The 25,601-nt window shown below is 41.5% G+C and overlaps 2 protein-coding genes across 5 annotated transcripts in view; one reads left to right on the top strand and one right to left on the bottom strand.

Annotated features, from left to right (window-relative positions):
* Positions 1–19,520, top strand: part of rnf111 (ring finger protein 111) — a 30,232-nt gene extending 10,712 nt beyond the window's left edge. For 2 of the 3 annotated variants that reach the window (XM_084000137.1, XM_084000138.1), the window contains 12 exons: positions 5,456–5,610; positions 7,122–7,316; positions 9,347–9,747; positions 10,623–10,875; positions 11,952–12,315; positions 13,189–13,314; positions 13,468–13,585; positions 14,490–14,570; positions 15,414–15,509; positions 15,808–15,894; positions 16,353–16,456; positions 17,964–19,520. In XM_084000137.1, the coding sequence (XP_083856263.1) occupies positions 5,456–5,610; positions 7,122–7,316; positions 9,347–9,747; positions 10,623–10,875; positions 11,952–12,315; positions 13,189–13,314; positions 13,468–13,585; positions 14,490–14,570; positions 15,414–15,509; positions 15,808–15,894; positions 16,353–16,456; positions 17,964–18,081 (2,098 nt within the window). In that variant the 3' untranslated portion in view covers positions 18,082–19,520. The remainder of the gene's footprint in view (positions 1–5,455; positions 5,611–7,121; positions 7,317–9,346; positions 9,748–10,622; positions 10,876–11,951; positions 12,316–13,188; positions 13,315–13,467; positions 13,586–14,489; positions 14,571–15,413; positions 15,510–15,807; positions 15,895–16,352; positions 16,457–17,963) is intronic. The other variant, XM_084000139.1, reaches the window with a different exon arrangement.
* A 2,749-nt stretch (positions 19,521–22,269) lies between these two features.
* myo1ea (myosin IEa) overlaps positions 22,270–25,601 on the bottom strand; it is a 50,670-nt gene continuing 47,338 nt past the window's right edge. Inside the window, exons 27-29 of one of the 2 annotated variants that reach the window (XM_083999468.1) lie at positions 25,261–25,296; positions 24,002–24,171; positions 22,270–23,895 (exon numbers count right to left, since the gene is read on the bottom strand). In XM_083999468.1, coding sequence (XP_083855594.1) covers positions 23,819–23,895; positions 24,002–24,171; positions 25,261–25,296 — 283 coding nt within the window. In that variant the 3' untranslated portion in view covers positions 22,270–23,818. The remainder of the gene's footprint in view (positions 23,896–24,001; positions 24,172–25,260; positions 25,297–25,601) is intronic. The other variant, XM_083999469.1, reaches the window with a different exon arrangement.

Raw genomic sequence — 25,601 nt, 5'->3', positions numbered from 1 at the left:
AGAAAAAAACCTTTTGATTGAATATAATTAATATCAATTCTTCAGCAGAACAAATAGCCCAAATCTTTTAAGCTATTTAAAGCCACATGTTAGCCACATGTTACTGGTATGAAGAGTATTCTTCCTTGGCTTTCAGAAAATGAGTCGATGAATCGGAGCATAGTTCCCTGTTTCTCAGAGGAACTGCCAAATATTTACAGCATGAGAGTAATACATTTACAAAAGAGAAATCCTCCCACCATCTACCTCCATTTTCCTCTCACCCCATTGAGAATTTTATTTCCACATAATACTATCTCAATACACCGCTCATTTCCTATGAAGGTGATTATGCAGCTCAATTCACAAACCTCTGCTTCAGTGTTAACCTTTTTTTTTGTCTCTCCTTTTTGAAATGCTCCTCTAACAGTATTCCTCTTTGTCCACTTCATATTAATCTATCAGTAATATCTGAAAATATTCCCCAGAAATTATTCCACCAGGCTTGGGATGCCATAGCCGGTGTAATCTGCCTGTTTTCCTGACTTCCAGAGATGTCCTGGCTCGCCAGAGAATGCAGAGATGAGCCTCGTCTAAAGGGGGGATGGGCAGCAGGGGAGTGGGAGGGCGGAGAATCAAAGGCCAACAGAATGAGCATTGAAATCTTTATTTATACTGCCGGTGGGGCAGTTTGTGAATGTGAGCTTGAGTTTGTGTGTTGTTTAATGTCAACGTGGGCTCTGTTCAGACCTGGCATTAACATGCACCTCAGGTTGATCTGATCACAAGTGGACAGCTCCACACACACCTGGCATTAAATGCATCTCCACATGAGTCTGGATTGACCACTTGTGATTGGATCTCACTTAACTCGCTTTGTCTGCAAATAAACATCTTGTTGTCGATGTGTTTGAGAGAGGGAAAGCAGAGTTATCGGGCAGGGAGGGGCCGAGTGAATCATTGCACAATGAATGAGTTTAACCATAAGAAGGAAATAAGGTTTTAGGCACTTGAAATGTTAAAGTATGCACAGCTTAATTGAGCTATGCTCAAAATTCGATTTTGGCGTCTAATCTGACTTGTCATGTCATGCATTGTCCAGTTTCAGTCCGACTAAGGCTCATACATTGCTGAAGAAAATCGATTTCCAATCGCATTATCTGGGTGTCTTAATCGGAGTTGGAGAACTCTGATATTAGTCAGACTAACGCATTTACATGCACTTCAGTTGTCCAGTTATAGTCGGATTAAGGCAGCAATTCAGTTTATTCAAGTGTCATGTAAATGTACTGAATGTGATTAGGATTCATAAAAAGACGGTGGCAGGACTAACTAGATTTCCAGAGGGCATCAGTAGAACACATCTACATGCTGTGTCATGGGCCTGGCTGGTTTATCTGTAGTGGTTAAGGATGTCTTCATCAAGTAGTTCCCCTTTACTGGTTACTTGGTTGGGTTGGTCAGTTCCCTCTGATCCCATTCATTTAATTTTGACTTATGTCCAAATAACACAATATTTACATTCAGCTGTTTAAACCAGCTTCACAGTGCACTTGTGATCTCTTATTTTTTATTAAATAACACTCCCTCCAACATTCACATGAAAAATTAAGCTTTTCTTTTAATGGTTTCCTGTAGTGCTGTGTACATTGTCTGTGAGTAATTATTTTAATGTCTGGACAGAAGAGTGGCCGTCAGTTCCTGTTGTAACTGGGCATGATGTGGGCAGTCTCTCTTCCTTCACAGCTTTTTAAAAATGTGGAAGTTCAAATGAAGTTTTCAAATGCTGCAGTGTCTGTGCTACACGGTTCAAAAATGTTACTGAAGTCAGAGTAAGACCATCATTTTATAACATCCAGACCTGCTCCTCTCGTGTTGCTCTGTGACACACCACCAGTGTTAGAAATGTTTTAATGTGAACTGCTGGCTGTTATTTATTTGTTCATGCCACTCCAGACTTGCGCAGCAGTGCATTAGGGGAACATTCTCGTGTGTTAACAGTGCACTGTGGGGCATGTTTGGCAGCTGCTTCACCCAGAGCGCAGCGAGATACAATAAACAAGGATTACATAGCTGATATGGATCAATTTAAAAAGACCTTGATCAGTCTCTGCCCTGGTTCTGCAGCTCAGCTCAGGACATGCATAACAGTAGGAGCACAGAACTTTTTGAATGTCACTGAACTTTCTTTCACCACAGCACACACTGTCATCAGAAATCCAATGTGCAGTATATTATATCATGTGTTAAATGTTAATTTTCATGTTTGTGGTGGCATAAACCCCACTTTCCCAAATGAGACTGCTGCTGTATTCTCCTCTCATATTTTCCTTCCTTCCCTCCCTCCTTGACATTTTTGAATCCTTTAACTTTGATATACATTTTTAAATTGTTGCTAAAATATTAAAATAAGCCGTATCAGCATGAAGAGCTTTCATGTTGCTCTGTATTTTCTTTGTGTTTGATAAAAGGCCAGGTCAGTGCTCCCGGTTATTAAGTATCTGAAGTTCTCTACTCAGTTAGAAAAGTGATGCCGTGGTATCCTCGATTGTTGAGGCATACTCAACACTTTCAGCTGTGCAAACTTGATGTCTCAAATTGTTTACCACTCTTGCACCGAGCTATTCCTGCCTTGTATGATCTCCTCCCCTTCAACTCCCAAACTCCCAGCCTTGGCTGTCGGCAGCGCCGGTCCCAGCAGTTTACTCTACATTACCACAGTGCTCAGCGCTGCTCCGCTCCCTGGAGCATGTTGGCTTGGCACAGCCTCAGCTTCGCCTTACCACCCATTCCCATAGTGCTCATGTTTACAATGTACTTTGTTTTCCTCTAGGCTGCCCCCCCCCCTCCCACCCACCACCCACCACCCACCACCCACCACCCACCTACCCCCACTTTTACACTCCATGCGGGTCGCGGTGGCAAACGTATATTTACAAAATAATCCCAGGTCTACTTAATTAGAAACTCCTCCCTGGTGGGTAGACCTGCTCCCTGGGACCAGAGGTGAGGAGCCTGGCCAATTAGACCCCGACAACCACTATGTGCCCCCCCACCCCTCTGCGAACCAGCCCTTGTGTGTTTTGCTGGCAATCACAATTGGAGTCTGTTTGTGTATCCATGCACAAAGTTAGTTAGGGGTGGGAATCGAGAACTACTCTTCAGAACCGGTTCCAACTTGGATCTATTCCTTGGGATCGTGTGTGTGTCTGCTTATCGATCCCGCTTTTCTTCCCCCTTTTTTTTTTTTTGCAATTACGCGTGAACACACACTGTGTTTTGGTCAGAACAAAGCCAACACGGTGTGAGACAGAAGCCTGTAAGGTGTGTGGGTAGATTGAGTGATGTGACAGCATCGTCCGTCCCACCTACAGCACACACACACCTGTTGTTGTGTGTGTGTGTGTGTGTGTGTGCAACTCGACACACGTGTGGACATGTGGGCTGCTCCCACGTCAAGTCAGTGCTGTTGCTGTTTACTCAATTGTTATTTATGCGAGCCTTTAGTTTATCAGCTCCAGGTGTTGTACAGTTGTTCTACCTGGAGGTGATGTGGTTACACACCCACAGTGACCCGACATTACCGGACTGAACAAGAGATTTTTTGTTCGTAGCCACGTGAAATATAACTAGTGAGAAAAATAGGACAGATGCGTGAAAATCATGAAATGGAAACATTGTGATAACTCCTGTGAGCACAGCTGCCCAACAGGCCACAGTGGTCTATAGTGGTAAACTCTCCAGGCAGGTCGGTCCTGTCTACTTTTTTAATGTTAGAGCCATTAATGCAAACCCATTTCTCTTTTATTCCCTCACCCGATGAGAATTGATAAGAAAATCAATAAGGAATCGGTCGATAACCAATATCGATAATGGAATCAGAATCGCTAAATTCTTATCAATTCCCACCCCTACTTTTCTTCGTGACTCAAAAAAGTTAATCAGCTTCCTCATTAATTCCATTTTCATTGTTGTGCAGCCTGTCTCACAGGAAATTGAATTGGACTCAAACAATGTGAGTAAATGTGAGTCCCCCTTCATCATAAACAGCATTTCCTGAGTTGAGACGCATCTGAGGAATGTGATCAAAGCCAAACTCTTAATTGAGCATTCTGCATAATGGAGAAGAGATCAATAATTTAACAAGTCTATAAGATTACATCCTATCATTTATGCATTAACACGTTTAGGATAATGTAATTAAACTCCTGCACACACCTTTGATCTGTGGAAATATATTTTACTTTGTTGTGAAGTTACTTTTTTCACTATAGCTTTCACATGAAAGCACCATTCACAAAAAAAGACCCCAGTTTTAAATGTCTAATTTAGAGCTAATGCTACGTAGACAGAATCAAAAAACAGATATATCAACACAATTATTACATTTTATTATTATCATTCTTATGTATTCTTCACAGTCACTGTCTAGCTAGTTTGTCACAAGGCTAAAAAACACATTACATCACATATACATCGAGACCAACAACCAGTTTTAATTTACTAAATCATCTTCCCCATCTGACTCTGGTCTGCAAGAAATCCATGCAAACACAAAGATTTAAGAATTGTTCTAGTAAGGATTTTATTGAATTGCTTGATAATCTCTAATGTGTCTATGATTTAATCAGTAAAAATTGCTGAGTTGGTCTATAATTTAGTTTTACACATCAGAAGCTGTGGTTAACAAGGCAGTGCTGTTGGCACTTAGATATACAGCCTTTCCCCTCTGCTCTGGTGCGTTTTAAAAATCCTTCAGGGAGCAGCAGTGAAATCCCCTAGCCACAAAGCTCCATGGTATCCAGCTTTACGGCACTCCCATACTCTTATCCGTCTCCCTCGGGCTCATCCCTCCTCCCTCTGATCACCTGGCTTTACGGCACTGTGGGGGGAAATGTGACTATTCCCCGGCCTCTCATTCCAGTCTCAGAGAGCAAGGGGTAGAGCGACAGGAGCCCCTGAGAGAGAAAATTAAAAGGAAGAAAAGAGGCAGGCAGGGCCGGAGAGGTACAGAGCATTCAAGTGAGAAGAGGAAAAAAAAAATCAAAGCATGTGGAAAAAAACTGTAAGATTTAGATGGAAGTTGTTGCGGGCTGTGAGTGATGACACAGCGTGTGTAGCTTCTGACAGAGCCACTACCGTCTCTGATTTCTTATGTGATCAGTCTTGATACAAGAGATATTATATATCACTATCATACATGTGTTATTCATAATTAATTAAATGTAAGCTAAGGTTGGGTCTCCATTTCAGTTTTAGGGGTATGTGTTATGTTAAACTAAAGAATCTCTCAGTCACAAAGGGTAAAAGTCAGATGACCTAATTGATACATAATCAAAGACCTCCATAAAATCCAGTTGCCTCTGAATGGTGAAACAAATGCTTCATTGAGCTTTGAGGATATTCCTAGTAGTCTTGTGCTATGCTGTGTGGTGTAATAGATGTTTTCTTTTTTTTATTTTCTGTATGTCTACAGGTCACGCTCGGTGGGGGGTCTTAGCAGAATTTGGGCTAATAGCTGCTCCCAGAGTCGCCTCCAGGAGCCTCGTGGCCGTCACAGGCTCTCCACTGTCATCCAACCACTGCGTCAGAATGCCGGGGAGGTGGTGGACCTCACTGTTGATGAAGACGGTAAGAATGACCCCTGAAAAGGCCTCCATCCTGCGCCATAATGAGCTCCATTGTAACCACGCTTGATTTAATTTAGGTCTCACTTTTCTAGTTATCGGCCCACTTCCGGTTGAACACACACAGCTTATAGTATTTTCCTGTTTTGCTGTGTGCTCCCTGACCTTTGACATGATAATCTATAAAGCATCCTCATTCCCACATGATTCATATCTGTCTCAAATGTGACTGTGATTATGTATGTAGTCAATTTCAAGAGGTCAAGTCAAGGAGATGCAGGTTTTCAGTGTTGATATGGGATGAAATCTTTATAGATGATGTTCCTTCTTCCTTCAGTTTATAAGATCAACTAAAATGTCATGGCTTAAATATGAATAATACAACCGTCAGTCATGAGAATAAAAAGTTGTTTTGTTAATGTTCATTAACCCTTAATATTACTAACCCCAAGCAGTATCATATTTATGTGCATTTTAATTTATTTTCCACAGTACACTGAATATCATGTAAAAGCAGGCTGCTTGTGACCTTTGTGTCTTAAGTTCAATGTCAGTCGTCTTTATCAGCCCACGCCCATGATGGAGTAGAAAAACTGTAGAGCGCTGAGTATTAGTGTATTTGCATTTCTTTGGCGAAAGAGGGGAAATTAATTTGTGAATATGAAAAGCAGATGGAGTTCACACACTGGAATGCTAATAGGGTCTGCTCCTCTCCGCGGCTGCTGAGCCTCTGCAGACAAGTACACACATGTTACGGTCCACACATGGATTCTTCTTTTCCACAGTGTCAAGATGGATTTTAACTGGTCGTATGAACTGTGAAGATCATGCTTTAATCTACAAGTAACAACTGGCCCGTATACATGTTGACATGTTTGGAATTAGAGTGCATCTGTTTGAAAACTAACATAACATGACATAATAGTCCCAGACCACTTTATATGTTTGATTTTAATCATGATGAAATACTTACAACATTTTAAGGATCCATAATTCTTATTTCTGACAGTAACTTGAGAAATTCAAGCAAACAATTATTTTGCTTTTTAATTTCTCCCCTGTTTTATGGCTCAACGCTGGCGACAGGGGAGAGGCGTTATGTTTTTAGGTTGTCGGTTCATCCATTCATCCAGTTTCTTCAAATGTTCACTTCAAAGACAAATTGATTTGATTTGGGAGGGCAAAGGTCAAGGTAACTGGGCCTTCAAACATGAATTTTTGGCCTCGTGAAATAGGAAATCTGAAGAATGCTTTGTGTGAATTCCTTCAGATTTGGCAGCTTATGTGCTGCAAAAACACTCGTAGCCATTACACAACATTGTAACTGAGATTGTGACTATATTTCCTGCAACTTCGCTGGTGGGTGGAGTCACACAACTGCATGGCTGTAATTCTAGTTAATGCAGACACTCTAGTTAAGTGATACCTGTATTTTTCCCTTAGAGCACAATTGCCATTAATCCTCTTTTCTTCCTCCTCCTCCTTGAAATGAACACTTGATTTCTTTCTCCCCAGATCTCTCAGTTGTGCCAACAACCTCTAGCAGCATTCACCCTCAAACAGTCAGGTCGTCCTCGTCGTCATCTTCCCATCATGCCTCTACCTCAGAGCTCAATGATGCCCCAGGCCCTTCCACTAGCTGCCCAGGCTCAATACCTGAAAGTATGCACGCACACAGGCCAAGTGGCTCTTCTCGTACAGCCACAGAGGGTAAGACAGGACACAGCATGTTGAAACCAGCTGCTCTAGACCAGTTCAGTTCAGTTCTTTTACTCACATGTAGCTTTGGCCCAACTTCCTGTTAGCTGTTTACACATTTTAAGAGGAACTATGCTAGATTTGCACCTTAATTAAACAGCTTCGGACTAATTGTGATGGTTAAATGATTTGTTACGGGGAGAATGGAGGCTCTCTGCCTTCCACCTAGCGTCTCTTTGGCCGAAAACCAGCCTTTCAAGATCAGCATCTCTGACCTGGTGTTCCAGATCTCGTCTTGTGAGAAACATGGACTTCTTTATGTCACTAATCACTAATCTCTTGTTAATGTTACCTTCCTCCATAAACATTGCTCCACTGATTGCCTCATCGCCGGCGAGAAATCAAATGAGCAGTACGACGTTTATACAGCGGGGAAAATAAGTATTGAACGCGTCAACATATTTCTCAGAAAATATATTTCTAATAGAGCTATTGACATGAAATTTTCACCAGATGTTGGCATCAACCCAAGTAATGCACACATACAAAGAAATCCGAACATTAATGTCCATAAATTAAGTTATGTGTAATAAAGTGAAATGACACAGGGAATAAGTATTGAACACATGAAGAAAAGGAGGGGCAAAAAGGTATGGAAAGCCAAGAAAACAGCTGGAGTTTGTCAGTATTTAGAATGTAATCCTGTCTCCTATCAGTGCAAAGTAATATCTGCTGGTTTAGTCCTGATTGATGCCTTTTAAAAAGGTTTCTCACCACCAAGGTGTCAGACAATAAGAATTGCACGGTGGGCAATGGCAAAGAGCTGTCTAAGAGCTGTCTAAAGACCTACACAACCAAAGATTTCAAACAGAAGAGTCAAAACAATAATCAGAAGGGTTCCCTAACAGTCCAGGACACTGGTGGAGAGCTTCAGAAAGACCTGGGATCAGCAGGTACAGTTGTTTCAGAGAAAACAATAAGTAATGCACTCAACCATCATGGCCTCCATGCACACACACCATGCAAGACATGGCAGTTGAGTGCATTACTTATTGTTTTCTCTGAAACAACTGTACCTGCTGATCCCAGGTCTGTCTGAAGCTCTCCACCAGTGTCCTGGACTGTTAGGGAACCCTTCTGATTATTGTTTTGACTCCTGTTTTGCAATAGTAAGGTTGTGTAGGTCTTTAGACAGCTCTTAGACAGCCCTTTGCCATTGCCCACCATGCAATACTTCTTGTCTGACACCTTGGTGGTGAGAAACCTTTTTAAAAGGCATCAATCAGGACTAAACCAGCAGATATTACTTTGCACTGATAGGAGACAGGATTACATTCTAAATACTGACAAACTCCAGCTGTTTTCTTGGCTTTCCATACCTTTTTGCCCCTCCTTTTCTTCATGTGTTCAATACTTATTCCCTGTGTCATTTCACTTTATTACACATAACTTAATTTATGGACATTGATGTTCGGATTTCTTTGTATGTGTGCATTACTTGGGTTGATGCCGACATCTGGTGAAAATTTCATGTCAACAGCTCTATTAGAAATATATTTTCTGAGAAAAATGTTGACGCGTTCAATACTTATTTTCCCCGCTGTATTTGTGTAGTCTTATCTGTCATAAACAAGAGATTACAGGTTAGGGGGTTTGTGTCACGTTGTGCACGAGAGCTGGGACACCGGGGCGGCGGCCCCGATCTTGCATAGCTGGTTTTCAGCCAAGAGACGCTATAAGTGACACGCACTGAAGGCAGAGAGCCTCCAATCTCCCTCGTAACAAGTTAAGCCATTTATTAAACCATCACAATTACTCCAAAGCTGTTTAATTAAGGTAAAATGTAGCATAGTTAAGCTACAAATCCGGCATAGTTCCTCTTTAAACAGCGAAATGGTTGGGCCATTTCCCAGTTGAATGTGTGAACATTTTAAGTCAGTCAGATGTCACCATATAATAAGTCAGTTGCATTTCTCTCCCTCTTCTGCCATTTAAATCTCTGCTGGCTATGTTTTCCTAATGATATACTGTTACCGTCGTAGATGACAGCAGACCAGGGTTGTCAGGAGGTACAACAGGGGAAAACACGGGCACGGCCATGCCCAGACTCCCATCCTGCTGTCAGCAGCACTCTCCGTGTGGGGGCCCCTCTCCCGGTCACCTGTCCCTGAGCCACTCCCACTCAAGCTGCTTGCAGGCGTCATCCGCTCAGCAGACCGGCGGCTCTCAGCAGCATGGCCACGGTCACAGCCACGGTCACGGCAACGCTCACCACTTCCTCCACCACGTCCATCACCCAGCACCGCAGCCTCCGGGCACCCTGCCTTTTCAAGAGTCCAGTTGCCCCGTGGAGCGTCCCAGCGCTCTGCCCGCACCCTGTGCTGGAGTTAGCAGCAGCAATAGTAGTAGTAGCAGCGGCAACACAGCCCACTACCACGACCAGGTAGGGCAAAGCTGCTTTCAACACCAACACACTGCAGTTGTCCAGTAGTATTTCTAATTTCATTGCACATGGCACATGATATTATTTGTGTGTCAGCTGTGTTGGACTGCATTTAAAGTAAGATAATAATCATTTAAAGGGATAGTTCAACATTTTGGCAAATTAGCCCATTGCCATAATCCCTTTATTTTTAGGAGTAGGTTCGTTATCTTTAATTGTCGGTGCAAGCTATTTTTAGAACGGTGGAGCAGAGCCGCGAGCTGCTCAGAGCTACACTACGGAGGCTAATAGGATTTCTTGGTTTCCTTCATCAAACTCATCAAATACACAATCCAACAACTCCAAAACGCTCTGGTGGACAAGTTGTGACCTGCACATTCACCACGCTATGAGATAATAACAGAACGTTACCAGACAGAGTTGTTTTAGAGGCAAATACAGAGACTGCTTGATGAAAAACTGCCCCCAACAGGAACGCATATCAGCGGTTTTGCATGAATTTACCTCGAAAACAACTCCTTCTCGTAATGTTCTGTTATTATCTCATAGCGTCGTGAATGTGCGGGTCACAACTTGTCCACCAGAGCGTTTTGGAGTTGTTGGATTGTGTATTTGATGAGTTTGATGAGGGAAACCAAGAAATCCCATGAACCTCTGTAGCGTAGCTCTGAGCAGCTTGCGGCTCTCCTCCGCCGTTCTAAAAACAGCTTGCACCGACAATTCAAGGTAACAAACCTACTGCTATGACTCTAGGGATTATGGCAATGAGCCAATTTGCCAAAATGTTAAACTATCCCTTAAACATAACCATTCATTTTCCACAGGAGATGTTTGCCCCTCTTGTTCTTTTAATAATCCACATTTTCATCCCACAGCAAACTCTGCCGGTGGACCTGAGCAACAGCGGCGTTCGAAGTGGTGGAAACGGTGGGGCTAGTTTTCATGGCAGTACCTCAGCCTTCGACCCATGCTGCCCAGGCTCCACCTCGCGGCCTCCTGCTTTTGTTTCCCAGGCCACCCCGGGGCCCAGCCAGCCAGCCGTGGTGGACTCGTTCAGCTCCTCCATGGTGGCTCAGCCCCAGCCGCAAACACAACCCCAGCCCTGCAGACATTACATCCACCCCTCCTGTGAGTACGCCGCCTTTACGCAGCTCAAGAAACACACGACATTCCCCACTGGCTTGATTTTTCTCCGAATTTTTCAAATGAAGAAAGTCAAGCTTCTGCTGCTGCATTTGAAAAAAAAATCACTCATCTGCAGTGCTGTACTTAGGAAAATTGGCAGAAAGCTGCACTCCTAAAACCTAATGCTAATAGTAATTAACAGAGGCTGATGGTTTATGTGCCAAGTGCTGTGGGAACTGTACCAGGCAGAGGTAGTTAATTGCTCGTTCTACTCAGAATAGCTCAGTATGGAAAGTGAAGCCGAGTGACGAGGCTTTCTCGTGGGGATGTAGTAAGAGAGTCAGTTGCTGCCGGTGCCTGTGTTCACCTCTCGCTTACCTGACTCTCTGCCTCACTTCTCTTCATTTCACTCCTGCTGAGACAAATAGCAGGGATGTCTGCACCGACGAGAACTAAAATACAAAAGTGAATATTTAATCAATGGATGACTCACAGCAGTCCACTCAAATCATTTTGTTTTTGCCAGAAGGCTGTAATGATATTAGCAGAAGGTTTGTCCCGAAAAACAACAAAAATATTGCGCCACAAATGCATCATCTGTAACACGTTGAGCCAAGATGTTTGTCGCCGTGGCGTGCATTAGGTGTAAGTGTAGGGTTCTTGCATTCACATTTTGACTGTCGCATTATGTCAGAAATGATGAAATTTTTGTTTTTTCTTTAGAGAATTAGCCAGGCGACATTTTATGTTTATTTTACTGTCAACAAATTTCACAAATAACACCAAAAGCAAATTTATCCCACAAGCAAATATTTCCTGTCTGATATAGTCAGAGATATAGCTTAATACCATGCACAACACAGGGTTCCTCTGTTACCTGGAATATATATAATAATATAAAATGAATACTCAACCAAAGATAAAAACAATGAGTCAATGTTTTTAAATGACCAGCATTGTTGGATTTGACCCTTCTTATAGGGATTTATTCTCAATAACAAAAAAAAGACATATTCCCAGCTTCAACCTTTGGTGTTTAAAGACTTTTTTTCTTCTCTTTTCTCTCCCCTCTAATCCAGATGGTTCTCTAGCACGCTCACTGCACCATCAGCCCTCCTCCGCCTGCCCTCACTCCCACGGGAACCCCCAACTTACACCTCAGCCTGCTCCACAAGGCGATTATGTCATTCCCCACACTGTCACCTTTCATCCCCCACTGCCATCGCACCCTTCAGGCCACGCCGTGCCTCCCGCCCCTCCCCCCCAGCTCGCTACCCACCATCTCACCAGTTCAAGTGCCCCACTGGCCCAGCACCTGCCCACAGACCACCAGGCCCTGCCACACCATATGCCGGCACTGGGGGCTTCTGTACAGAGGCTCCATCAACACGAGATGCTGCAGCGGATGGAGGTCCAGAGGCGCAGGATGATGCAACACCCCACGTGAGTAATCTGCGCATCAGATTTCTGCAAAAGAAATTACAGCTAGAAACCACCTACAAGTCAAACTTGCTTTGTCCTAGACCTGCACGATACCAGCAAAATGTCCGATGTGCGATGACGATATGACTTGCAATAAGTAAGCAAATATTCAGGTGCATATTGACCATTCGGTTCCTGTGTCTCCACAAGGAACAACACAGAATATACACAAGAAGAATTTACAGTCACAATATACCAAATGTTAAAAAGTTAAAACAAACATTTGAAAATTTCCACAAATCTTAAACAGAGTTTTTCTTAGACAGCAAAATGGAACCACTCTTACTCGTGTACAGCTCGTATAAAATAGGATTTCAATTTCTTTTTAAATACCTGTTTACTTTCAGTACAACAGAGGTAGTGAGGTAGATTATTCCACAGAGTTATTGCTCTATAGATAAAAGATCGTGATAAGGCAAATACCTCCTGGACATCTGAAACCACACAAACACACAGCCACACCCGCCTAGTGGCATGGTGGTGAATTGCAGAGCAACGCGTTCCCTTGATGCATAACTTCGAATGGTCAATGACCGCGTCACGTGACACCATATTATAAACCTGCCTTAAGTCGACTAAACCTGAGAAGTCACGGCAGTACAAATATGCAGATTGATGCCGCGTGGACGCATTTGAGGACGCGGTATACAATAGAAGTCCGTTGTTGTTGTTGCGTTACGTCTAGCGGTGTAGCTCAGGTTACAGGTAGAAGGTGCCCCTGTAAATAAAACATACTCACCCATTTCAGGCGGTGTGTTTATCGTGCATGTTGACATCGCAATGACAATGAAAATATGACTAATCGTGCATCCCTACTTTGTCCTTTCCTTGCAGGCGAGCACACGAGCGTCCGCCTCCTCACCCCCACAGAATGCACCCCAACTACGGCCATGGACACCACATACATGTGCCGCAAACTATGTCTTCCCACCCTCGCCAGCCTGAGCAGAGAACAGCATGGTCAGTATCAGAGGCAGTGAGGCTCAGCTGGTGGTTTTAATCTGAATTGAGCTCAAGTTTTAGCGTCGGCTCATCAAATATCACAAATGTTCAATGGTTTTAAGTTCATATCTAGTGGACCGGACTAACGGCTGTTTGTGTGTGTGTCAACAGGGAGCTTGGCATCGAGGCTGGAGTGACCGTGGCACCGTACCCTTCAGGGCACCTGCACTCCCACTTGCCCCACTACCACCCTCCCCCCAGACTGCACCACTTCCCCATTCCCTTCATGGTGAGAGAAGCCCTCAGCACACATGCATACATTAGCATAAATGAGAAAAGAATCACTTTTATATGAAGTCTGGCTGAGATTAATGGTGCTGGCTCCTTATTTGTAACATCAGTTATTTCAAGGATGGTTTGGTGAACTGCATGAATTATGCATTAGCAATTAATAGTGGCTCATCAGGCATTTCAAATGCACACTCAACAAATCCAGAAGCCTCAAGTCAGATCCTGTGAAAATATAGTCCACATTTTCACGATGTTACCGTTTCTTTTTTTTTGCCTTCGTCAACCTCAAATCAGTTCTCTTGTGCGGCATCAATGCAGGTGCACATGAAGTCGAGGCACGGTTGAAAGTTTCCCTAATGTTTTGAGTCTATCCAGTTAATCATAGCTCGCGAGCTCAGAATTAGAGGGTAGAGAAGAGGAACCAGAGGATCAACAAGGGAATTTTGATGAACAGTCTCTGCAGAGTTCATTAGTTTAAATTTATGTACCTTCATCATAACATATGTGCCACATGAACATGTGCCCCTCTAATTTTTAAAGCACCTATATACATTTTCAGAACAAGAGGTTCTTAGAAATAGGAATATACAATTTTCTCTTTTTATAGGATGCGTGTAAAGCAAATGTTGCTCTGTGGGAACAATGTTCACATGCAGGAAGAGTCTAAACCGGTCTAGGTGCAGCTATTTACCCAAATGCACTGCACTAATATGGCAGCACAGATTATTTTTGAACCCCAGTGAAGCTTAGGAGCCTGTGATATGAAATCAGGTCTGCAAAAAGTGTACGTGGTAAAGTACAGTAACCTTGTGGTTTAGAAGGACCACGTTTATTTATGTAACACAGCATTTTCCCAGGGCTAAGTCTAACGTGTTGCGCATGTTTCGCTCTCTCCTTCACAGCACACTGGCATATCTGAAGTGACCTACCCGCACATTCGGTACATCTCATCTAGAATGACTGGCTTTGGAAGAACCTACGAGGTGAGGACTGTTTGTTTGTTGATCGCCACTGATGGTGAGTGTGATTCTATAAGCCCGAGTACAAATAAGGCAAAAAAAAAAAAAAAAAACTTTATCACTGCATCACCATCCAGTGTTTAGTCTCGTTGTATTCAGAATACACACTGACACTGGATAAACACAGCTGTCGCAGCGAGGGGAGAAGAAAAGGAGAGAGTAAAAGATTTAGAGCTCTGGTGGACGTTTACACAAGGAAAATGTTTCACATCATAACAAAACACAAAATCTGAACTCAAACATCTAAACTTTGTGGCTGTTTATGGGGATTTCGAACCCCATAACACTTGTGGGCGGTTTGATGTGTTAGAAAACTCGGGGCAACCAGAACTTATAAGGCTGGTGGTTTGATACCAGAGCTCTGCCCTGCATGTAGATGTAGATGTCTTAGAGCGAAACACTAAACCTGGACAATAGGAGTTGGCCAAGTGAATGTAATTTAACGTTACTTTCATGCCCTTTACTACACAAACGGTAATTTACAACTTTTGCCATTCGATTGATTTTGCGGCACATTGTCACCTGTATGCAGCGGTTATTGTGAGAGGCTGTGATCAGGTCATAATGTAATCATTAAAGCTCGTAAAGACATCACTAACTGGCAAGCTCTTTGAGTTGCCACCAGATTGATGTGGGTTACTGAATGAACAACCGATTTTAAGAGCACTCTCACAAAAAAAAACTACCTGGCAAAGTGTGCCCCAGTTTCCTGCACAAAAGAGAACAACCCCCCCCCCCCCCTCCCTCCCCTCTGTGCATGTGTCAGTCAGTCTCTTAAAGCAGTTTATTTGTGTTGCCTCCCATCAGGACCTGCTGCATTTAGAGGAAAGATTGGGGACTGTGAACCGAGGAGCCTCTCAGGGAACCATAGAGAGGTGCACTTACCCACACAAGTACAAGAAGGTGAGGACCTGTGAGAGTGTGTGTGCGTGTGTGTAGCTATGTACTGTATATGGTGTTCAATGGGTTTTTGTAGATACTGTATATAGTTGTGCATGTTCTGTTGCAGTGCATTCTGGGACAGAGTGGGCAGTGGTCTTTTGTGCTCATTTCAAACGTCTGATGTTAGTATAAAATACTGTAGTGTCTTTTACCAGAGATTGCAGCTGTGAAGATATTGGTGAGGTTGGGGGGGGGGGTTTCCTTAGAGGTTTCCAAATGTATCTAAATAAGCAATCTAACACCCTGCCACCCAATACAGAAGGTGTTGGAGAGAGACATTGACCAACAGTTAACCCCTGAAGCTTGGGCATCTATTGGGAAAAATATGCACGCAACCCCAGAATCGGTGAGAAATAATGAACAAATCAATTTGGAAACATGTCTCTGCTCACATGTACAGTAGATGTTAGTTTTAGTCTTGGGGGCCAGGGAATTCGGCTAACGACTATGATTTGAATAACTTTGAATTGTTTAGTATAGAGTGAACAGATAGAAAGTTTTCTTTTTCTGTTTTCAGGACAAAATGACCATTCTCTCTGTCCCCAAAGGAATTTTAACGTTTTTGTTGAAATGTTTGTTCTGAGTATAGTTACCTCTTCAAAGGCATTATTATATTTTTTATACACCTAATACATGTATTTGTAATGTTACCGCAGGGTTTTAGTAGAGCAGTGTAACCTTTTTTTTAATAGAGTGGATTAATTATTATGATTATTAACCATATGCAATGACTGTTCTTGTGGTTGCTTCACCGATCGATTCTGCATATCAAAAGTCTCGTGTCCAAACGTTTCTCACAAACAGAGAAAGCTGCTTGGTAAGCAAGACGAAGACGAGGGGGCAGATGAAGACACGGAAGAAAAATGCACCATCTGCCTCTCAATACTGGAGGAGGGGGAGGACGTCAGGTAAATGGTTTCCCCTCCTGGGTGTTTGCTCCGCCTGTTGTCACAGTTTTGAGCGTGTTCAATTATGCTTTCAGGAGGGCGTGTCTGTGAGCCCTTAAACACAGACTTGTGGGATGGCAGGTGTATTTGTTCCATTTTGCCACCGTCTCTCGAGATATCATTTTTAAAAACCCAAAGGTCTCGTAATCAGCAGAAAACCCCAGAGTGCCTTAAAATTACCGGCCTCAAGGAATTGGTTTTGGCACTCGCTCAGGTTTTTTGAAGCGGATTTTCTGCCCTCTGTTGGTATGAAAGGAGATGATGACCGTCACATTTCAGTTTCACCCCCCCATTTCTTTAAAAGAAATGTAGCGTTTTTTTATTACTACATTATTCACAGTCATGAGCTCTAAGGATTGTAGAGATTTTTGAGTGTGTGCCTGCATGAAATATTTCTGGTCAAACACCACAGATGTCTGATCCAGTCAGATGTTCTTCACAGTTTGAAGCCTCGTTGTTTCTCAGATCACTCGTCTGTATTTTTACAGGAGAAGGCAGACGATACACTGCAACTCAAAATCTTTCCAAGAATACCGGTATTTGTCTTATTTCTTGTCAAAATGTCTAATTTCTAGTCAAAACTAATCTCTTTCCACTTAAAATAAGACTCATCGCCTAAAAATTTACTTCTTTTTAGATAATTTTCACTTGTTTCAAACAAATTTTCACTTGATATAAGTAGAAAAATCTGCCAGTGAAAGCAGGTTTTTTGTGTTTGTAATAAGGAAGAAAAACTTGCTCCATTATCAGATTTTTCTACTTATTTCAAGTGAAAATATGCTTGAAAGAAGTAAAAAGTGTCTAAAATCAAGCTACTTTTTAATGTGATGAGTCTTATTTTAAGTATAATGAGATTTGTTTTGACTAGAAATGACATTTTGACTAGAAATAAGACAAATATTCTTGGTAAGATATTTGAGTTTTTGCAGTTTATCAGTGTCAACATATCCCACGAAAAGACCAAAACTAACGTGTTAAAGTCCTTCTGTGGAAATGTTGCTTATAAATTGGGAACGTGCTCTAGAGAGTTGGATGGTGCATTTGGGACGGATGGAAATGAACCACAGTGTCCATGTTTGAAATAATGAAGGAAGAGGTCACACAGTGTAATCAAGTGTTTTTAGTGCTCTGTGGAAAACAATGAAGCTCTTTGGCACAGAGGAATAAGCTGTATCGGGCTCTGGCCGCAGCAAACAACATTTGTTTAGTGTGATGAATTTATTGTTTTAGTCTTTTCGTGGGATTTGATGATGATGGTGATAATAAAACATGACACCAGTTTAAACAAACGGGGATAATCAGGAAGTACATTAGAGAAGTAAGTGGGCTAAAACAGCCCAACCATAAAAGTGAGGCACACCAAACATGTGGGTTGATAAAAAAGAAAAAACCAAGTGTATTTAATTACAGATGTAGCTTCCAAAGTGCAGGGTTGTTTTCTTTTACTGACTTTGTGTTTCCCCTGCAGACGCCTACCATGTATGCACCTCTTCCATCAGCTGTGTGTGGATCAGTGGCTCCTCACCAATAAGAAGTGCCCCATCTGCAGAGTGGACATTGAGGCGCAGTTGTCTGCTGAGAGTTGATGCTGTTTTTCTAACAACACTTTTGTTGAAAGTTTATTTTGAGATCATATTACTTTTCTCTTCAGTACTGCAGTCAACCAAAGATGGCATGAATTACCTGTGCAGCTCCACTACGAGAAAATAAAAAATATCTGACAAAAAAGCATTGAGCCTAGAGTGCCAGCTATCACATATTACTACAACAGCTAGAATTCTCCATTAAGGGTTTAAGATTTTATTGTATTTATAAAGCTTTTATGTAGCTTTTGATTGTTTCCTCAAGTGTCATATTTGTTTTTGTTTCTCTGCATGTTTCCTTGCAATGCATTTCTTTGCACATATAACGTGGGCTTAACACAGCCTAACAATTTGCAGGTGAGGATAGCTGCTCTAGTAAAGACGCATTTCTGTAAAACCTAATGCCTTGCTTTACTAGAATAGAATGTCAACCTCCGGTTTAAAAAAACAAAACATTGCAGGATTCATTTTACCAATCATTGTATTGATTAGTTTATGTTTAGAAGATGTGGATTGTTAGTGAAAGATGTTTTTTAAGTAAATCAAGACATTCCTAACTAGGGAAATATGTTAACAGATCAGCTGCTGTATTAGTGCACACCCAGTATTTCTAGAGTGGAAATAAACTCCAATGTTCACCTCACTCCCAGAATATGCACATGCTTTGCTACGATTATACACCTTCCCTCCAGCACCTTCATTTGACTAAAAAACACCGTTATCACCACCATCCGATGTATTTTAGAGAACATGAAAAAGAATGTCACGTCCCTCTCTTGACTGTTCTTTCTATCTAAACTGAACGATTGTTGGAAAATCTGCTGTGAATCTTTTCTTCATTTTGTTGGGGTTGCTCTCCGGCAGACAGGCCTGTGACGGTTAAATATATTAGGTTTCTGTAAGATGAGATCTCAGGTCTACATGTATGTGTAGGAAAAATTTCGCACGAGCCTGCAACCTGGGATCATTTTTGCCAATTTGAAACTGGCAGTGGTGTGGACTTTTCATTTCCAGTGTGTGTGTTCAGAGGGAAATACACAGCTCAATTTGGGATTAATATTTACTGTTTGTTCTCACACTTCAAAACCATTTTATCCACCCTCCCTTTTGTCTCTCTGTAGTTGAGCAGCAGCGTCCATTTTGGCTGCTGCGGAAAGAAAAACACTAATACTGTTGACTAACTCACTCGCATAGACTTGCACAAGAGAGAAAAAGGTAGGAGAATAGTAGTAAATATGACAGTGCGCTGAGGCCATGTATTTCCACTCTGAAGAATATGAAAAAAGAATGAAAAAAAAAAAAGATATTTTGAATGGAGTGTTGAAATGCAGTACTTTAAGCAGGTATCCATGCATTCATTGACTTAAAGGCACCAGGATCATATTCTGTGGGATTTATATTAGTTTTAAAAAATAATATTAATAAACTTGGATAACTCTTAATCGAGTCTTTTCCTTGCTGTCCTCTTTGAAAATCAGACGATTGTGTGAATGTGGGGTTGTCGATTAAAAAAGCGGTTTTATGAAATACTGAAAACAGAAGAAAGAGAAGTCTTTGGGGTCTCTGTGTGGAGTTTGCATGTTTTGTTGTTTTTGTTTTTTTACATTTTCTGCTTGGGCTTCCTCCGGCTTCATCCCACGAGACACACAGGTCTGAGTGAGTGTGAGTGGTTGTTTGTATCTGTCGGCTCTGTGATACACTGGTGACCCGTCCAAGGTGAACTCCACCTCAGCCAATGGCAGCTGGGATTGGCACCAGGGTCTTACAAGGATAAGCAGCAAGTGCATAGTGCATTTATTTTGTAGGAGAAATTCCTCTTTTAGTTGTAGTTTTTGTTTTCACAGTCCATGTTTTTGTCTCTGAATGGTTTTAGGTGACCAATTCAACCAAAAAGTGTTTTTTGTTCTATAGATTATTGCTTCATTTACACAGGTAAGGAAGCGTGGCTGTAAAGAGGGGAAATTAGGAATTATGCACATTTTAATAAACAGCGTAGTCATGCTTCCTTTATTCAACAATCCCAGTTACAGTATGTCCTGATTAAACCTAATATTCCCCTTTTCACTATTTACAGATTTAGTACAAAAATTTGATTTATGTTCCCCCCATAAAATCTAAACTAAATGATATTTATAATAAATATAAATTGATTCCATGGTCTAGAATTTGTGTATTTCTAAGAGCCTCCACCCCTGTTGTTTCTGGCCTCTAGAGAAGAGAAGAAGAAGATTAGCCTTGTGTAAGCACCTGGATTATGTAGCAGGTGGAAGGGATGATCTTGTTTAATAAATCAACATAATCCTTTACTTTCAATGCAAAGAGAAGAGCTGCCCATACAGAAATAGAAGTGATTCACTATTCTGGCCTTTAGGATAAAAAAAAACAAAAAAACAAAACAGGATGTGGTTATAACAAGGCTGGGTGATGATTAACTGAACATGTTGAGAAACCTCAGTCGGGCTGTCGCTGCACTGAGCACTGCTGCTTCGGAGATGAATCAAGTCAACAGAAATAAAAGAGGCTCAATTAATTCAGCTTCCTCAGATGTAATAAATGTGTGTGTCTGTGTGTAGGCTGTGTATGGGGGGGTTCAGGAGTTCAGACTTTTATTAATGTTAATTTTCATTCAGGTTCAAAGAGAATTACAAAATAAAAGTAGAGAGAGGCTGTGGGATGGAAACAGGGAGTAGGTTAGTGGGATTCAACTGTCAATTTAATTAAGGAATTTCATTGAAGTCTGAAGTTTAGAGCTCATTTACCTTCATGACAGCAAATAGAAAGTACTGTAGGAAGCAGTGACAAAAGCTGGCCTGTTGTGTAACAGTAGCACAAAGTCACCAAACTTAGTGAGTGGTATAATTTAGCATGAATGTTGTATTTTCTGTTAAAACAAACTGACAATCTGACTTCAAGTCAGCTGGAGCTGTGACAGATGAGTCAGTACCTGCTGCGGCCACAGGGAGGACATGAAGCTCTGTGGTCGTCAGTGGAGCATGAAGGTCTCAGAGAAACAGGACTAAAGGAGCTGCAACACATTGGATATGTGACACGGGATAAACTATAAAGGGAGGTGTAAGTGATGGTAAACATGCAGCAATAATGTAGCTGTACGTTTGCAGGATGGAAATACCTGTGTGTATGAATCAGACGAGGTGTTAGAGACTGGAAATTATGACCGCAAATAGCACACATAGATGCTGTGAGTCTGCACGGCCTCTAATCTGATTAGTTGTTCGTTACACAGTGAGTGCTATAGGGCCCACTCATGGCATCAGTGGCAAATGATAAATGAATGAAAGATTTTCTAGCACCTCAGCAGAAGCAGGTGAACACCGGGGTTAATTAAGTTTGTGCTCAGCTCCACTCTATATACTGCATCATGTCCTATACTAAAGGAGTGGGACTCAATTAAGTGTTTGGATGGCAGTGAAGGAACCAGCTGTCCATGTCCACCTCCTTCAGAAATAGATTGATTTGCATCCAGGTGGAGTTTCTCTAGAGACATTTTCTAATCTTTAATCTTTATTTATTTATTTATTTGTTTTCAAAATTTTCTTTTTTCTTTTTTTTTTATCATTACCAATCTTATTATTATTATTTATTTTACTAGTAATGACATTTTTTTATTGCTATATTGATACTCTCATATCTTTTTTCTGATTGCAAACTACTTGATTACCGATTGATTAAATAATAAAGAAACAAATGTAACTCCATATAGAGGTGCTCACCCCAGATTAATAACATATAGCACTGATGCTCTAAAATAGATCATTTTCACAGGAGACACTGAGATTCCTCTGATAGGAAAGGCAGAGTTGTTGCTAATAACATTAAAGATGGCTCTATCTCCTCAAGTGGCCCAATAAGTCGTTACAGTGTAGCATCGTTACTTTTCCAACTGTGACAGGTCCATGAAAAAGGCCATGCAGTTTCAGAAATTGGAAACAAAAATGGCTCCATCAGCTGAGTTAAAGGTGTCACATGAATCTAAACAATAGTAGTAGGTCAAGATTTTCTACAAAAACCTACAGATTTAGAAGAGTCTGGGTTTACATGTGTCTACACCGGCCTGAATAAATGATCTTCATGTGTTTCTAAAATACTGGACTCAAGTATTGATGGCAGGAGGATATGATAATAAATGTGAACCTCAGATTGATTATTGTTCATTTAATGGGTTCTCTTTAATAAAACAAAAAAAGCAGTTAAATATACAATATGACATGCTTTATTGAATGACTCGTCTACTGTCTTGTATTGCACAAGGACGTTTTCAACCATCCAAGATCAAACTATATTTGATGATGCAGAAGATCTATGACAGAAGTCCCAGCTGGGTTTTTTTTTTTTTTTTTGCTGCTTTTTTTTTTTACTGACGAGAGCATAATGTGGTTATTTAAGGAAATAACAAATTACTAAGGAATGTGTAAGTAATGCAACAACAGTGCAAAAGATGTGCAGGAACAAAACAGTCGAGCGCAAGCAAAAGGAATTCTTTGTAGTGCCACGAAAAAATGATAACAAAATTAATTCACCTTAAAACAACTCTTGCACTTGACAAAACAAAAATCCATTCACCCGAGTCTGTGATAACCGTTTTTTATCTATTTGTAACTGAACTGGAAATAAAGCAGCCCTGTGAGAAAATATACAATACTATGATCCTTCAGAGAAAATACAAAAAAAAAATTAATTTAAAAACTAACCAACAACAGGCGTACTGCTAAATATGAACACATATACATAATCAGATCTAAAATGCCTGTTTTTTTTTCTTTTTTTAAAATCATTTCATGTAAACAATGTCTTCTCCTCAGGAACTAGGCTTATTGCGAGCTTGGCAATCTGTCCTTCATACACTTAACTTACTGGCTGTGGCATGAACGAGTGACGGTGTCTGTGTCCAAGGTAGTACCTGTACCAATAAAGTGCTAATACACCACAGACAGCATGCTCAGGTTACAGTATACATGGCCTCTACTCTGTGTCTAACATATACTGGTGTGATAAAAAAAACAAAAAGAAAAAAAAAACAAAGATGAAGGTGGTTTTCCAGGTGATTCACCACTCGGCTGTGATGCCATGTGTTCAAATTTACATTGCTTTGGTATTTAAAATCATTAAATTAATCACAGTGTGATGATTTTACTGAATGTCCGTTCCCGAGAAGTAGTTACAGTTTTGCACCAAAATAAATATACCTGGTAAAAACAGCAGTCTCCTCTGTTTTGACACTGACACGACGAGTCGACCACCTTTGCTTCAGCATTCAAACCTTCATCCAAAGACAACATGTTGAAAGTAAAAATCACAGCCTGGTCCCACAGATTAAAGCATAACTTCATTCCAACGCTTCAAAGCGTTTGAGCTAAAATCCTCAGCAAGATATAAATGACAGTGAGGAGAACACAGAAAGCTATAAATACAATAAATAGTTTTGTTCAGTACTCAAAGGGCCTGTGGAGGGGAAAAAAAAACCAGGCCCCGGAGTCAAACAGTCTTCTTGTCTTTAAAACAGAGCCTCATTTCAAGCCTGACGGGTCTTTTTTTGGTTTGGTGGTGTAACCGAGAGTTACGTTCATTTACCACAAGGCAGAGGTGGAGGAAGTGTGAGTTTTTCTCCTCAGGAAATCTCACAGCGCTTCTCACTCTGACTGTCCGCTCCGTCCCGCCCTCGGTGAGGGTCAGCGTCAGGGGGACGCAGGAGGCTCATCATCGTGCTGGAAACCGGCAGCTACTAGATCTTGGCGACGTAGTTGTTGGGGAAAAGTCCCTGCTTTCCACGCAGTCGTCCTGTCCACCATCCGGACGCATCTGATCCCCCAGACAGACAAAACTGAATTAGTGCTCTGGTTCTCGCTGCAAACATCACCATATAAACGTCGTCTTGTCTTGTGTCGTGTTGTGTTGTGTTTCCTACCTTCTTTGATGATGTCGATGACGTCGTCGGCGTTGAAGCTGAGCTCGTCTGTGTCCTGGGCGTCGTAGGCGTACAGAGCTTTGCACTGCGGCACCTGGGGTTTGGGTTTGGGTGCGGGTTTGGGGCGTCCTCCTCCCGGCGCAGGCCTCGTGGCCGACGGTCTGTGGGCCCTGACGTACCATAAAACAAAGAGAGAAACCACACAGCCGTCAGGACGCTCTGCCCCCCAAAGGAAGACACCCAATGAGAGATTCAGTTCACTGTGCTGCAGAGGCTGTGAGGGTGACTCAGAGGAGTTTTAATACGAGACAACATCACAATGTTATATCCCAAAATACAAGTGCATGCATAATCACCATCTTGTTGGATTGAACAACACTGTAATCAAGTTTTTTATGTTCACATAACAAACTCTAAGTCCTCCTGGATAAATGTGTCAGACACATAAAAGGAGAAAGAGCATTAAAGTTATAAATAGTTATAAATGATGCTTCATTCAACATAATGAAGCTGTTCCCAAACCAGCCACAAGATGGCGATCTAGTGCATGCTATGTCTTTTGCCTATGCAGAAGAAGTGAGACTAAAAAAACTGAAGCTTCTCAGAGCGAGAGTGTGTTGATCCGGCCTCAGTGATGCAAGTGTTTTATTCTGTTTACTGGCTGTGTACAGAAAAAAACTCTGAATGAATGCTGTTTATTAAGTATATTATCTTTTCAAATTATTATTTAACACAATGACAAATACAATACAAAAGACTGTGTGACAAGGAACAACTTAACTCGACTAACTCCCCATGGAGCAGTGAAGTAGTAAGTTTATACAAAATATGCATTTACTGAATATAAAGGAAAAAAATGGCTTCAGTGACGCCTGTGTAACTTTCATCCTTTCAATTCATTTCGTTGATAAAGAGGAGCTCCGACTACAAACGAGCCACCAGAGGCGATGCACGGCAGGGATTCTTTCACTGAGAAGAAACCCTTCAAGCATCTTTCATCACAGAAATGAAAGATCAACCACACTCAGGTGAACTGGAAAAGAATCCCCCTTTGATATCAGTGAAATTGAGCAGCAGCAGAAGATGAAATATTAGTTGCGTACTACAGTCGGCTCCTTTAACGAGGCTCAACTTTGCAGGTAAAAAAATAAATAAAACCAAATAAAATATTCAAGAGAAGAAGCATCAACATGTCCTGCTGCTAAAAGCTTTTGCTCGACCTGAACCACCACCCAAACACTGCAAACACTCAAACTCACATTCCTCCATTTGAAGTTGGTCCTCTGTCTCCATGACTACAAAAGAATAAATTATCCAAATTATGTCAAATTACAGAAACACAGATTTGTGTATTAGTGTGTGTCTATGGTGACTATTTACATTCAGCAGTTGTTGCATGTGATGTGACGTCCGGTGTCAAACTATACACTTTTATAAAGGAATGCCAGTCACTGTATTGTTGACAGATACATGTGTGAAAATGTGAATTTACAATACACAATCATGGAAACACCTGAACTGAATAACACTCCTACAACGTTGGGCCTTATTAGGTTTAAAGACAATTACCAGCACCTGATTACTTTTAACTGATACTAAT

The sequence above is a fragment of the Trachurus trachurus genome (assembly GCF_905171665.1).
Source record: "Trachurus trachurus genome assembly, chromosome: 3".
Lineage (NCBI taxonomy): Eukaryota > Metazoa > Chordata > Actinopteri > Carangiformes > Carangidae > Trachurus > Trachurus trachurus.
The sequence above is the reverse complement of the archived record's forward strand: the minus strand, read 5'-3'. Positions and strand labels throughout refer to the sequence as shown.